This window comes from Sturnus vulgaris, chromosome Z (genome assembly GCF_052056855.1).
Source record: "Sturnus vulgaris isolate bStuVul1 chromosome Z, bStuVul1.hap1, whole genome shotgun sequence".
Classification (NCBI taxonomy): Eukaryota; Metazoa; Chordata; class Aves; order Passeriformes; family Sturnidae; genus Sturnus; species Sturnus vulgaris.
The window spans coordinates 81,436,904-81,453,038 of record NC_142283.1 but is presented as its reverse complement, the minus strand read 5'-3'; the positions used below and the strand labels follow the sequence as shown (position 1 = coordinate 81,453,038).

General features: G+C 49.8%; 1 protein-coding gene across 1 annotated transcript in view; it reads right to left on the bottom strand.

The window, feature by feature from the left end:
* ME2 (malic enzyme 2) overlaps positions 1-15,583 on the bottom strand; it is a 29,763-nt gene extending 14,180 nt beyond the window's left edge. The window contains exons 1-2 of the mRNA XM_014894905.2: positions 15,448-15,583; positions 9,092-9,227 (exon numbers count right to left, since the gene is read on the bottom strand). Coding sequence (XP_014750391.1) covers positions 9,092-9,199 — 108 coding nt within the window. The 5' untranslated portion in view covers positions 9,200-9,227; positions 15,448-15,583. The remainder of the gene's footprint in view (positions 1-9,091; positions 9,228-15,447) is intronic.
* Between the last annotated feature and the right edge of the window lie 552 nt (positions 15,584-16,135).

Genomic DNA, 16,135 nt, shown 5'->3' with positions numbered 1-16,135 from the left:
AAACAATACTCCTTAGAGAAAGAAATCCCATCATTAAAATAATTAATACTTTTACATGATTTTCCTCTTTCCTGTTTAGGTCGTATCTAATATTAGTTGTTTTGACTACACTGACTAAAGCAGTCCACCTGCTTTTCTGATTCCATACTATGCTCTACAGTAATAAAATATTTGCAGGGTTAGACAGCAAGAAATAAAAACTGACCCAAAACCAAAAAACTTCAGTGTTTTGCCTTCTTGCAGAAAACTGCAAGTATTTAACCCTAAAAGAAATTTATTTTTCTCTATATTTATTTTCACATCTGCCATTATGTAATGGATTTGGCACTAAATACTGATTGCAATTTAACCTTTCACTCCTAGGACAGTAGAGTTGTTCTACAAGTAGTCAGGAGTCATTTGCAAACCACTGTTTTCTTTCCCAACCTAACTGTTATTCTCTGGTATTCTTCCAATACTAAATACAAATAAATTTCAGATGACAGTTCCTTTTTCAAGTTTTTAACCTTCCCGCTTTTTGAGGGGGTTAATTTTTTTTTTTTTTTTTGGTGGGGTGTAGCAGTCACTTCAGCCACTTTGGAGTAGTACTTTTTTCAAAAAACTGATCTGAATAATCCAACATTTCCACGAAGAACACAAGCATGTAAAGCAAAACCCACGGAAACACGCTCTGGGGGCCACAGAGGTTTTTTTGTATGTTGCAAAGGATTAGTTCCACTTCTGCACACTTCGCAAGAAATACGAATTCTCTGTCAGCAGAAACGCATGCTGCACACAAACATTTCTCAGCTATCTTCCCTTTTCCTCAACAGTCCGTTTAATACCTTTTAAATACAGTTAAACACCTTTTTTAAAGCAGCCCTTTCCCAACAACCCTCCAGCTGGCTGCCCTCAGCAGTTTAATGCCTTTTAAATACAGTTAAACACCTTTTTAAAGCAGCCCTTTCCCAACAACCTCCCAGCTGTCTGCCCTCAGCAATTTAATACCTTTTAAATACAATTAAACACCCGTTTAAACCTGTTAAAACTATTTTTTAAAATAAAAAACCAGCTCTGTGCTCGCAGTGATTTAGGCCGAGTGATTTAGGCCGCAAGGCCGAGCACAGCTGGTAAACATTTGTAGTATAAACTACATTTGTAGTATGCTGACTGTTGCTTTAGACAGCACAAGAACAACAAGGATGCCAAAATATTGACGGTGTTTAGAGGAAGAAGAAGAAGGACAGAAGCAGTTTATCTCTGGTCAGCAAGGCCGCTGAGGTTTGCGGCCTGTGGAAGGCCAGGGCTCCCTCGGCAGTGCCACACCAATATTTTACTGTACACCAAGAGAAATACCTCACTAACAAAACCTTCATCCTCCCCTCCGGAAAGCCCTATATAAAAACGATGACTGCCAAATTGCTGATCTCCTCCTTCCCAATTTCCCTGCACAGTGGAACCCGTGAACCACCTGGGCCCCCAGCAATGCCCACGACCCACCTTTATTCAGTTTATTCACGCTCCTTCCTACCTGGGGGTTCAGTGTCTCTGGAGTTACAATAACATCAAACAGGCTGCATTTTAAAGCAGAACAGAGACCCATCTTTATTCAGTTTATTCACACTCTTTTCTGTCTGTAGGCACCTGGGTGTTCAATGTCTCTGGAGTTACAATAACATCAAACAGGCTGAATTTTTAAGTGACACTAAGTACTTTCAGCTGTTGATTTACATTACAATTACATCTAAATGTATTCAAAGATGCTTTAATTTCTGCTTAGGTCTAAATCAGTTTGAATAAAAGTGTGTAACGCCACATGGTGGAAAATTCAGAATTTAAAGTTTTAGAATACAGTGATACGTATAAAGGACAAGATGGAAGTTTTGGGGTGGAGGTTTCTTTCTTTTTCACCTTCTTCATGGGTCTAAGTAGTACTTTTGTAATTGAATAAAAAATGCTGCACTGTGAGTCACAAGTGGTTGATTACTAGGCAAAAAGTAAAAATAATTTAAGTGTTAGTTCTGAATTAGACAGTTTAAGCTTAAAAGGCCTCGTAGAAAGAAAGACACATTGTCATTTTTATCTTGTTAGCTAAGAGTGCTGTAGAACTCATTGTAACATAAATAAGAATTGATAAACATCTAAGTCCAAACACAAATTACCGTCTCTCAAGGTTTTAATCCCAACTCTAGCAAAAAAAACCCAAACAAAACCAAACAAAACAAACCCACAAAACCCCAAAACCAAACAAACAGAACAAAAACAAACCAAAACCAAAACCGAAAAAGCAATAGGCGCTGAAGAATCAGCACTTCAGGGCCCAACTCCCTGCAGTTTTCCCTGGGATTAAATGCTTAAATACTCCCACAGTCCGGGATTAAACGGGACGGGTGTCCTTTCCCCAGGTGCTGACTTGCACTCCTGTTAGTGAAAGTCAATTAATCTCCTTAATCCTCTGCCGAGCTCAGAACAAAGCCTCCGGCCCAGCACACCTCGAGGCCCGCAGATTAATTCATTAATTAATTAACACTCACAAATTCACCGCAACAACCATCTGCTGGGAGGGGGAATGAGAAAACACTGCGAGAGTGAAAAGCTGACGGTGTTTTAGTCAAGCTCACACCGAACCACCAAGGAGCTTTATTCCACAAACGCTGGGACCTTGCAGCACCTGGGCTCCATCACGCAAGGCCAGCGCTGCTATAAATACCAGCATACACAAATTCCAGCCGCCTGCTTTGCTGCAAGCAGGGCTTTTATAGCGCCCCTGTATGAGTGAGGAATTGTGAGGGGTTTCCAGGCAGGGAAGTGGCAGTGGTGAAGTGGTGAAGTGGTGAGTCTTCCCTGCCTGCTGCCGTCTTGCAGCCACATACACAGCAGAATTTATGTATCAATTCATATATGTATATAAAAACGTGTTTATATATAAAACTTTTACATAAATGCTCTTATATACAGCAAAAACCCCATCCAGGGCTCCTGACAAAGATGTGCACACGGTTTATATGCAAATTTACATCCTCAAACAAACTGTTTGAGAAATCAGTTACTCTGCTTCGCAGAAGATTTTACAAGTGGTTTCCCTGTAACTCCTAGTAGTTGTTAGAACGGATTCAGCAGTGTAGCACAGCCTCTGTAGCAGCATCATAAACATCTCGAAAACAAAGCAGATTTTATGCTAGATTGTGGGCTGCTTCCCTTGACTTTGCTCCCAGGGGCTAAACACAAAGTTCACTATTGCACAAGGTCCCTGCACTGCAAATTCATAAAGTTCGCTCCTAGGAATCAAAGGTGTCTTCGCTATCTCCACCAGAGATTAAAAGTTTACGAGAGCAGGGTCAGAACACGAAAATCTCTGCTGATCGCCTTCCACCTTCGCTTCCAAACTCACTTCTCACCTTTCCTCTGCCTGCCCCTGGGCGCGGCTGACACAGCAGGGCGATGCCCTGTGACATAACCGCGCTCTCCATCACACCTGCAGCCCTGGAACGCCTCCCCTGTCGGCAGGTGACCCTCTGCAAGGGTGCAGCCAGGTGTGCACGCCCCGGCTGCTGACCCGCACTGGGTGCCACCCGCACCTGTCCCGCCTGCTGACCGTGTGGGTGCTTTGCAGGGAACGCCAAAAGCCGGGGAAAAGCCTTCCCTCGCTGCCAGGGGAGCCGCCCAGCCTCTCCCGGGTAGGTTTTCCAGGCTGGCAGGCAGAGCCGCAGCTCTAAGTCAGGAGCACCGTGACTGACACGGCATCCCTGAACGAACGCCCCGGGGAATTCTCTGTAAACTGCGCTGTTTCTCCAGCTGAGCACACGGGGCTGCTCCTGCTCGCCTCTAAGGCATGAATCCCACAGCAAAACACCCAGGGCAGCGCCCTGCCTGCCTGCCTGCACCCCAGCAGCCTGCTGAACAGTCCTGAGCAGAACACCTGAACTGAGGTAAAGGAGGTTTGTACCCCCCACAACACCTGAACTGAGGAAAATGAGGTTTGATATTCTCCCCACAACACCTGAACTGAGGAAAATGAGGTTTGATACTCCCCACAACACCTGAACTGAGGAAAATGAGGTTTGATACTCCCCACAACACCTGAACTGAGGAAAATGAGGTTTGATATTCTCCCCACAACACCTGAACTGAGATAAAGGAGGTTTGATATTCACCCCACAACACCTGAACTGAGGAAAATGAGGTTTGATATTCTCCCCAGAACACCTGAACTGAGGTAAAAGAGGTCTGATACCCCCCAAAACACCCAAACGGAGGTAAATGAGGTTTGATATTCTCCCAACACCACCCACAACACCTGAACCGAGGAAAATAAGGTTTGATACCCCCCACAACACCTGAACTGAGGAAAACACCTGAACTAAGGTAAAGAAGATTTTATATTCTCCCCGCAACACCTGAACTGAGGTAAAAGGAGGTTTGTACCCCCACAACACCTGAACTGAGGTAAAAGGAGGTTTGTACCCCCACAACACCTGAACTGAGGTAAAGGAGGTTTGATATTCTCCCCACAACACCTGAACTGAGGAAAATGAGGTTTGATACCCCCCACAACACCAGAACTGAGGAAAATGAGGTTTGATACTCCCCACAACACCTGAACTGAGGTAAAGGAGGTTTGATACTCCCCACAACACCTGAACTGAGGTAAAGGAGGTTTGATATTCTCCCAACACCACCCACAACACCTGAACTGAGGAAAATGAAGTTTGATATTCTCCCCACAACACCTGAACGGAGGAAAATGAGGTTTGATACTCCCCACAACACCTGAACTGAGGAAAATGAGGTTTGATACCCCCCACGACACCTGAACTGAGGAAAACACCTGAACTAAGGTAAAGAAGATTTTATATTCTCCCCACAACACCTGAACTGAGATAAAGGAGGTTTGACACTCCCCACAACACCTGAACTGAGGTAAAGGAGGTTTGACACCCCCCACAACACCTGAACTGAGGTAAATGAGGTTTGATACTCTCCTAATGCCCCCCACAACACCTGAACTGAGGAAAATGAACCTCCTGAGGTCTGATATTCTCCCACCACCTTCGGCACCTGTCACAGACTGAACAGCTCCACGGCCCCGCAGTAATTCCTTCTGACAGCACACAGGTCTCAGGGAGGCTGACACTACCTGCAGGTGCAGGGCCATGCAAACTCCATCCAAGACTCCCTCTGTCTCCAAAGCAGCTGGGCAGGACACACAGCTGGGGCTGTCTGCACAGCTTCTGTCAGTTCCCTGCTTCTCGGGTCTCTTTTTCCCAACCGAGCAGAAATGACTTTTCGGGCACTGCACTTCACAGCCAGGAGACAACCCCCACGTGGATTCCCTCCCCAGGTCCTGTTTATCCTGCCTTCCCCAGGATGGCACAGGGGCACTGCGGATTCCGTGCCCTGGCTGCTCAACCCAGCTGAGTCTAAATCTAAACCGTGCTAAAATAAACGGGACGTGTCAAAACCAGCATGGTGAGAAAGGGCGGGGCAAGGCAGCATCTGCTTTTGCACCTTCCAGCTCACACAATCCTTTCTTTGCACTCTCTTGTCCCATCCCTTTCTACTTTGTCCAAATAGCTTTGACTTTGTTGCTGTTTTCTGATTTCTTCTGTTTATTTTTTAATCCGAATCAGAAATGTACCGTTAGGGTGTTCCCCACAAGTCAGTGAGGTCAGGAACAAACCTGCTAAGAAAACTGTCTCTTTACACAAAGGTAAATTTATCACAGCTTCTGGAAGTATCCTGGGAGCCACGCATGAAAATAAATCATGCTGAAAAAGCTGTGAATGAACACAGATGAAAGTGTGAGCAAAATATAACACGTGAGAAGATGGCCACCTGTAGGAAAGACAAGACGCTGGTAAAATTCCTCGGGATCAGTCTGGGATTATTAACCTGCCACCAGCGAACATTTCTTCAACATTTATCACAGATTTCTATTGCTATTTCCAGGCACATACATACACACAAACATGTGCATGTACAAATCCTGAAGACACCCGCTGGAGCCAAAAATTCCAGAGGCACTGTCAGCGCAGGAGGAGTTTTTGGACACCAGGAGGAATTTCCCCATGGAAAGGGTGGTCAGGAATTAGGATTGCCCAGGGAGGTTTGGAGTCCCCATCCCTGGAGCTGTTCCAGGAGGGCCTGGACGTGGCACTGAGTGTTCTGGGCTGGGTGACACGCTGGGGATCGGGTGACAGCTTGGACTGGATGCTCTGGGAGGGATCCAGCCGCAGGGATTCTGTCAATCTGTGGTAATCTAACAATCCTGAGGAGCAGAGTCACGGAAAATGAGGTAATGGAATCCACTGTACAAAACACAGCCGCACACTTCCTCACAAGGAGAACTGATGCCACAACCAAAATCACCAGCTGAGCTACAGGAATTACCTGCAGGAATTATTGTAAGCCACCAGCTATGCAGAGTCACCAATTTTCTGCAAGCCGAACACAGAGCTAACGTTAAAGGTCATGCATTTCCAGGGACGACAGAACACTCTGATGCCACTCCACGTGGCAGAGCAGACAGCAGCAGTCAGGGATCCTGATCACCTGCAGGAAGAACAAACCCTGGCCCACCTGAAGCACTACACAATATCAGTAACAACTTAATCGCCAGCACTAAACCACTGAGATTGTCCTAGGAGTGTTCTAATTGTCCAGCAAGCTTAAAACGGTGCCTCGGCACAGCAGGGGCCCCCAGCAGAACTGAACATCCTGAAGCCAGTTAAGTGCAGCGGGGATCCCTGTCAGGGAGCAGAAATCACAGCCCACAGAGGGCTCCGGGCAGAGGGGGATGCCGGAACAGCTGCAGCAGCCTCTGCAATCGTGTGGCTGCAGCACTGAGGGCACGGCTGAGAGAGCCCCACCGCCCCTTACAGCCTCCCTGACAATCAGCGCCTCAAATCTGGCCTCCAAACACGCAAAAAAAAACCCAGCGGGCGCAGGTGTGGTGTCCACCTGCACGAGACAGGCAGGAGCGGGCAAGAAAATAAAATAAATGTTAAGAGAAAAACCCCCTGCAGTGTCAGTGAGCAAGAGATGAGTTTGCACAAGGGCGAGGGCTGGCTCCTGCCCCTGATGCTGTCCTTCTGCAGCTCTTGTTCCAGGGACTCGTGCCTTAGGGAACACCAAATGTTCTGCTGAGCTGATAGGGGATGTAAAAATTAAATGTAATCAAGTCAAACATGATAATCTCAACGAGCTAACAGCAGGAGATAACGCCCTTTATCTGTTTCTGCAGATAATAAAGATATATACATATCTATACCTGTACACACATGAGGTGCAAGGGGTAAAGGGCTCAGCGTGTCTAATAAATCATTGATGTCTTTGCTGAGTATCCAAAACGCATTTCCACACAGAGACTGCACCCAGCAGTGTCACTCCCTGAGCCTTTCCGTCAGCAGGAAGGACAGGCTGATACAGCACAGGCAAACTAATGCACGATGGGGCTCCCTCTCACAAATGTAACCTCTTGGAGGCATTAAAAAATTAAAAAAAAAAATCAATTGCCATTAACCAGAAGCTCTCTACTCCCTTCTACTCCTCGAGAAAATAAGTTGCATTGTGCTCACTCCAGCAGAGAATTCCAGAGTTAAAAAGAAAAAAAGGAAGGATATTACCGCTAGAAAAACAGTAAGAAATGGCCTATTGTTCTCGTTTCTGAATACTGTTGCATAATCAGCATTTGGAAAAGCTTACAGGGGTTGAAGTGATTTCCACTGGCATGTCGAAGTCTTCAGAGCTCAGAAAGTCTCCAGATAATCTGATCTCGACAAATCACACCAATTTACTCTTTCCTAGCTCCCTGACACGGCAATCTCCATTTCAGTTTTGCAGTCAGCCGCTCTCTACCTTCCCTAAGTCCTCTCTCCCTCTCTGCAGCCAGCCTGGATCCGTGCAGGGCTGAGGCACCTCGCCCTCTCCTGCCCAGGGGGAAAGGGCAGAGAACCCGTCTCCATTGCCCAGGAATGTCCCGACAGAGGCCCACAGGTAGATCTGCCACCTTTCTTGACCACTTCTGACATCCTGGATCAGCCACCAAAAGCTCTAATCTCATTTCTTAACAGTTTTAATTTTACACATTGATGGCTTCAAGATTCCTGAAGGCCACTACAACTCCAGAAGAGGCTGAGGATGGGCTTCTGGAAACAGGAACAGTTTTGTGAAGGGAACAAAATGCTACTTTCTTATAAGTCAGCCTCAACGCATGGAATTAACATGATATCTCTACCTCCCGGTTAGCTCCCATCAAGGTTTATTTTTAGATGCTCTTTCAGACCCTGCACAGGGATGTTTCTTAGGCGATGTGGCTCAGTCCCAGCTCTCAGTCTGCCAGGCTTAGGACAGAGAGGCCAACGCTTCCTATGGCTAGTGGGCTTGGATTTGGAATTGACTTTGGCAAACTCTTCAGTCAGACCCTCTCTCTGCTAAAGCTCTGCCTGGCTCCCCGAGCAGCAGAGGCAGTGCCAGCAGCCCCAGCTGTGCAGAGGGCAGCACTGGGGACAGCAGGACAGCAGCCTGGGGAGCAGCACTGGTGTGGTCACTGCGCTGCAAAGAGACAGAAAGGACAGCAGCACACACGGAGCTCTTTGGGGAAAAAAGGCCAATTTATTGTACAGACAGCCCGGATTTAAAGTGTGTTAGTGCAGCTAGGACAGGACAGGAGCTCACTGGATAGTTGGGACAAACATCCCTGGGACAGCATGTCCGGATGTCCCACGGGAAACACACGAGGTGTTAATCTTTATGATGAATTCCACTCTGTGTTTCACCATGTTCTCACCCTGGGAGATTTCCTCCCTAACTGAAGCTGCAGTCAGCTTGTCAGCCTGGGAATGGACCTGAGAGTCAGGAGAAATCCAGGCCTGGAAAGGATTTCCAAGCTGGAATTCCCTGGCTCTGTGAATGTGTGTGTCCACACCCAGGCCCTGCAGGAGCAGCACTGGCCCTGCCGGCAGGAACCCACGGCTGCTCCCTGCCCTGGCCGCGTCCCTGCAGGCGGCTCAGCCCCAGGATAAGGTCCATGGCACTGCCAGCCAGGTGCAGATAAGACACCTGGGAAGGAAGAAGGAAGGAAGGGAGGAAGGGAGGAAGGACAGGCACCCACCTTGTTAGTGCGAGGGTTCAGCATGAGTGGCTTGCCCTTCTCCTTGGTGTGCAGGCCGCGCCGCGCCATGGCGCCGGGCACGGCGGCCGCGCGCAGTCGGGACAGCATCCTGCCTTCCTGCCCTCCTCTGCAGCACCTGGGGAGGAAAAGGCAACACTCAGGCACCCCACGGAGCCAGCACAACCCACCCCAACAGCCCCAGCATGTCTGCTGACACGGGGGAGCGCGGGCAGCGTGAGACTCCTTCCAACACCGTGAAGTAACAGCCCAAAACCAGAGGGAAGGGCTCGGAATGCGCAGAGTACAGAGCGGAGGGAACACGCAGGGACCCTGCGGGGAGCTGGCAGGACGTGTGGGCAGCCAGCTCTGCCTCCGTGTTGCCTTACACCATCGTGGCACAGCACAAATGCCAGCAGAAACTGTAACTGCCCACGGCGATCCGCCGAACCGGCACCGGCGCAAATGCCAGCCAGGACAGCACAGCCTGGGAAGGGGCAGCCACAAAATCCCCACCGAGACCCTCTGGAGCTTTCCAACAGCGAAATCTCCTGGCCTGGACAACACGGGAGAGAAACGGTGTCTGTCAGTGGATCAAAGCTGTGCTACGACAAAAGGTGGAATTAAAATGGCCAGAAACTCCACTGGACTGTGGATTCCAGGCTTGGATTTTTACAGTTCCAATTTTAACTACAATTAAAACCAGAAGGGTTATTTTCAGAGAGAATATATCCCTTTAAGCAAAGGATGTTTCCCTAAAAGAATTTAAAAATTGTTAGTATAACCCAAGTCCCAATCCTGATAGGTGTTAGCAACTCTTGAACTCGGGTACATTTACAGCCCCCACAGGCAGGGACAGTAAGGCAGGGCACAAAACCGAGACATTTTTAAGGAACGAAATGATGCATGGCTTGGATTTTTAATTTCTTCCAGACGGGAAACAAAATTGAATTAAGGAACAGAACTTCATTATCTTAAACATTGCCTCAATACTTTAGAAGACCTTCCTATAATCAAATTTGCACGTAATCAGCTTTTAAGATGGCAGACCGGTCTTACAAGTTACAGTCTGAGGATTTTCTTGAAAACCTTTCCAAGCATTAAAAAAACCCTCCAAACATTTAATGTCTTTCACCATCAGTTATGCCCGAATTTCTCTTCCACCCACCACTAGGAAGTGCAGAGGGAAGCTGCTCTGCATCCACAAGCATCCCTTTCCCTCAACCTTTATTTGTTAAGGCTTACGAATGACTAAAGCTCCACTCAAAACCCCTGTGTTTATTGGTTTTGGGGTAATGGAAGCCTTGCCAGCACCACAAACAAACGCTGCCTCTGACCTGCTTGTTCCTCCCCTAACCTGCTGGTGGGGGAGCGAGCACAGCTGGTCACCACAGGGAAATTAATTCCCTGCTGCAAAACACATCACTCTCAGGACGGGCAAATTCAGTTTTAACTGGTTCTGGCTGCTCATCTGCCATGACCACATGGGCTGCAGGTCCATCTCCCCGTGCAGGGGAGGCCAAAAATGGTCTGTGACCCCAGTGCCACACAAACCCCACCCCACAGCCCTGTCTGGGGCCACTGCGGCACCAACCTTGCTGTCACCAGCAAACACCTTAAACGAGGCATTAAAATTTAGGACAAACACCCCACCTCACCTCACTCTAATTAAATTTAAATTGCCGCATTGCAATTAAACGAGCATTTAAGAACCAAATGAGATTGTGGCCCAGATTCACCCTAACTTGATCAATTAACTCTAATCAGTGAGGCAGAGGGGGAAAGAGAGAGGGGGAAAGAAAGAGGGGAGAAGAGGGGGAAAGAGGTGTGATACAAATCTTCCTTTCTTCTCGGAGGTGTGAGAGAGGAGATTTGCTCCTCTCTGAGGTGTCACACCAGCACCTAAAATTATTCTCTTGACGGAGGTATCTCAGATTCATAAAGGGGGAGCATCAAGTTTCATTTTCCACCGAGCCCTCTGTTTAGATCCAGGAGACATGACCCCGGTTAATTTATATCCAGCACAAAACCTGACTGGCCACTCAGCCCTAAGATCTCCCTCCCCTGCTCTTCTCATTGTTCCCTGTTTCTGTTTCCTCTCCCGCTCTGCACATCTCCCCCAGCTCCTTTCGTCACAGGGCTCTGAGCGTGGTTCAGCATTTCGTCTCCGAAGTGCGCTGTAAGGTGACCTCCCCTGCCCGCACAGAGCAGGAAATCCTTCCCCACGCCTGCTCACACTGCCCTGCAGGGCTGCCTGCATGGCCACGGCCCTGCTGGCCACCAGCCCTGGCCCCTGGACTCGTGGGGAAGGACAAGGGGACACGAAGTGCACGGACAGCACTTGTTTCTGGGGAGCTGCAAGGACAGGTCTGGGGGAAAGGTCCCCAAACCTGGTTTCAAGGAGATGAAAGGGCTGGATCCTGCTGCTGCCTGGGGAGGCTTTAAAATGGTTTATAATGGTTTTGTAGGAGAGAGGCCAGGCTTGAGAGGGTGGCCGTTTGACCAAAAAACAAGGAGAGATCGTTTTGGCAGTAGAGGCTGACAGAGAATCCCAGAGTGGTTTGGGAGGGAAGAGACCTCAAAGCCCATCCAGGGCCACCCCCTGCCATGGCAGGGACACCTCCCACTGTCCCAGGCTGCTCCAAGTCACATCCAGTCTGCCCTTGGACACTGCCAGGGATCCAGGGGCAGCCACAGCTGCTCTGGGCACCCTGTGCCAGGGCCTGCCCACCCTCCCAGCCAGCAATTCCTTCCCAAGATCCCATCCAGCCCTGCCCTCTGGCACTGGAAGCCATTGCCTGTGTGCTGTCCCTGCCTGCCTTGTCCCCAGTCCCTCTGCAGCTCTCCTGGAGCCCCTTCAGGCCCTGGCAGGGGCTCTGAGCTCTCCCTGGAGCCTTCTCTTGTGCAGCTGAGCAGCCCCAGCTGTGCCAGGCTGGCTCCAGAGCAGAGGGGCTCCAGCCCTGCAGCATCTCCGTGGGGAAGGGATGTGACCTGAGGGAAGAGCAGCAGCTGCCACGATGTGAGAACACACACAGGACTGAGGTTGTGCAAAGTCCTGTGAGGAGGAACTGGGAAGGAAGAAGCAGAATTGAATGAGGAATAAATTCCTGCCCAAACCTGTGTCAGCACAACCAGGACCTCTGTTCTCCCATCAGTGCTTGACAATGGTGAGAGCTAAACAAGACTGTGGTGCACTTGCAGACCGAGCGCAGTACATTTTGGACTTGCTGTGTCACAATTTAAGGGGATTAAATCCTTCAGCACATCAGAGGACAGCTCCCTGCTGTGCCTTATCAGGAGGCAATCTGCCCAGGTCAAACTAATTACCAATATGCACAAGTGCCCTTATCTGGGAGCAAATGTTCTGCTGCTCCAATTATGGATTCGTTAAATGGCAAAACCTATTTTTAAGGGAAAGGTTCATCACGCTCTTAAAAGGCAGAATTAGGTTGGTCAGAGAGTCGGGAAGCTCAGAGTCAATTACAGCACAGCCAGCTTCAATTACTGCCCGGGCTGCCTGACCTGTGGATCTGCCCCCAGTGCCAAGGACTGCACAGCAGCCTGTGCTGCATGACTCTGCAGCCTGCCTGCAGTCTGAGGGACGGGAAACACAAATGCATTTCAGTGCTCCTGAAATCCTGCGTCAGTGACCTGCCCCAGTCTTCTTTTTGGGCACAGAAACTGTGTCAAGGAGCTCAAGGAGCTTTGTTTTTTTTTTTTTTTTTTGTCACTGACAAGCTGAAATCATTAATTCAAGGCCCCCACAGAATTACCAATCTTTTAGGCCTCAGCCATTTGTAAGCCAACAGAGATTTCCTCCTGTGTTCTACAGCAATCCCTCTGGTGAGCCTGCACCACCTCAGGTCTGGCGTGGATGCACCATGAACTCCACTGTCCTTTTTTCTTTTTTTTTTTTTTGTCAGCCTGGCCCACCCAAGCATGACACAAACCAGGCACGCACTGGCTGGCTTCATCACTTCAGCAATGATAATGCAGTCTAAAATTATTGCATTAGGCAAGCACCAGCCATAAGTGTGTCTCCCCACAAGACTTCTACCTAAAGACAGCAGCTCTCCCTGCACCCAGCAGGCCAAGGATCCATCCCCATCCCAGAACAGGAGCACCCCAGGAGGAAGGAGCAGAGGATGGGGGACGTGGCTCTGCACTGCAGCTCGGCTCCTCTGGCTGCCTGAGCTGACCAGGTGCCTCTGCTGAGGAAAGACAGCAGGAAACAGTGGCAAAACCATTCCAGGTTCCCTCCAGCAAAGTCCCGGGCCACTGCTTTAAAGGACATTTCTAAGGCACCTTGAGATCTGCAGATTAAAAGGAACAGTCATGGGCAGAAATTACTAATGTAATTACAAGTGTTTGGCAGAGGCAGGAGGGTTATTTTGGAAGCAGATCTTTAGCATACTGGAATTGCTTTTCATCCCTTTTATTCTGAGGCAGCCAGTCCAACAGGGAGAAAAGTCAGGTGTGAAGCACCTAGGCAGAGTAAGCTCCTCACTCGAGGAAACATTCACAAAACAAAGTACACTCGGGTGACCTCAGATGAGAAAGGTTTCAGAAGACCTTCCTGAAGAGAGTATTTGTCCATTCCTGCAGCTGACAGTACTATGAGAGCTCTGGCAGCACGAGCACAAAGCAGGGCTGAATTGTTTGGTATTGGAGTCTTTGGAACTACTGGTAGCAGCTCTTACCAAACATCACAGAGCTGCATTTTTATACATTAATGAGCCAGACCTAAATATTCTGATTCTTAAGCATCACAAAGTCCACTATCTTTTACAGTGGAAACTGCAGCAGCAGTATTGCTGGCCAAGTCTGACACGATGTATTGACATCCTTGATTTACTTTCATTTGTGTAACTAGGAGGGCTACTGGTGGTGAAGGTAAGGACAAAGACCTTATCCTAAAACCCTCAGAAATACTCCAGGAATAAGCAGAAAAGTGCTCTGTTCTGGAGAGCTGGCACACCTCATGCTGGAGCTCTTCAACTCAGAAACATTTCTGGAGTATTTCTGGGGTACAGGTTGAGAGGTGCTCAAGGATGTTCCCAACAACTACTGCAGTTATAAATGGGAGTTCTTCCTGGGAAAAAGCGAAGATTCTTCAGCACTGAGCACTGCTGGCAGCTCAGGTGAAGCGTAAGCCTGCCAATGCCTCACGAACCTCGGTGTGCACTGGGAGTTAGGGGCTTTAAAAAAACGAAACCACCCCGCTTCATTTACAGAAGAACCTGAGGATCTGTGCATGCACCACGAGCTGCCAGTGCTGCCTCTGCTGCGGGGAAGGTGCTGGCAGGGCTCGTAAAGATGAACACTCAATTAGTACTCACTCAACCACGGCGTGCTACCACGCACTTGCACAGCTTCTGCCTTACTTTGCACGAGAAAAAGCTCCAGATCTTGCCTGCACTCAAGCTGCTGACTCACAAGCCACGGCACAGGGCTATCAGAACTTTCCTCGGTTTGTTTTAAAACACAGGCTCAGGTTAAATTTCTACAGATCTTATCGTGTCTAATGAGGCATTAGACACTGCTGGCTGCACACACATGGGGCCACTTGCAGAGCTGCACATTCTGCCCGGCTCTTTCATTTGCCCACATGTAAATTACAGGTACACACACAACTCCCTGTGATGTACTTTTTGGAACCACCAACACAAAGACACCAAATAATCGACGTTTGGTGTTTTAGATCTTGCTTGGCTGCAAGAATGTCCTTTTTCACCAACCCTTTATCAACGTGCTGTACGTTTGGTTTGGGTTTTTTTCCCTATTGATTATGAGATTTTTGCCAGGACACAACGCCGCGGGCTGCTCGGACAACACCGCTTGGTTATAGTATATTTTAACGGAGCGTGGAGCCAGCGTGTCAGCCACGGGAGCAGGCAGCCAGGAGGCCAAACCCAAACGCTAAACTCTATAAAGTACCAGGCGCCGCTTCCTGCTCTCCAAGGCCGCGCCAGCTGCTCCGCTCCTTCCCAACTTTCACTCGGCAGGGCCTGGGGAGTTGAGGGCAGCTCCGTTTGTCACCCTGGGCACAGGGGTAGCCACGGCGGGGCACAGCCGGGGCTGCTCGCCCGGCTCCTCGCAGGCACCTGCCGCAGAGCCCAGGGCTGCCCCCGCCCTGCTGCAGGCCGAGCCCGGGGCCCGCACCGCCGGGCTGCTGATCGGCACTTCCCCCCGCGGGGCCGGACCGGGGACACGGAGCATCCCGGGCGGGCTCCATCCCCTCCCCGCGCCCGGCCGGCCTCCAGCCCCTCAGGGCGCCCCGGAGACACGGGCTGATAACGAGACACAGGCCTGTGGTGGCGCCGCCGCAGTTGTATAATTGTTACCAGAACGGGATCTACCTCCTCCTGCGGCTGCTGCCCGCTGAACGATGCCGGCCGAGGACCTGTTCCGACTGAGCGAGAGCAGCGCCCGCCCGCCGGAGCTACGTCCACCGCGGAACCCGCCACTGAATGCAGCCAACACCGAAGCGCCGGGGAGGGACACCCCGGGAGGCGGGTGTTGGCCGTGACTGACAGCTGTTGCAGCCAATAGAAGGAAAGGAAGCTCGCAGGCGCCGGTGGCGCTTGGCCAATGAACGCTTGATCCCGCCCCGGCAGAGGGGAAAGCGGGACAGGCGCGGAAGGGCGGGGTCTGACGGAGGTTAATGGGGCAGGGGCGGCAGCCAATCAGCGCGGGGGGGGCGGGGCGAGGGCGGGAATGGAGAACGTAACGGGGTGGGAATAGGGATGGGATTGGGAATAGGGAATAGAGAATGGGGATGGGAATGGAGAATGGGAATAGGGAATAGAGAATGGGGATGGGAATAGAGAATGGGAATGGGGAATAGGGAGGGGAATGGGAATAGGGAATAGAGAATGGGAATGGGGAATAGGGATGGGAATGGGAATAGAGAATGGGGATGGGAATAGGCAATAGGGAATGGGAATGGGGAATAGGGAATGGGAATAGGGGATGGGAATAGGGGATAGGGAATGGGGATGGGAATAGAGAATGGGAATGGGGAATAGGGATGGGAATGGGAATAGG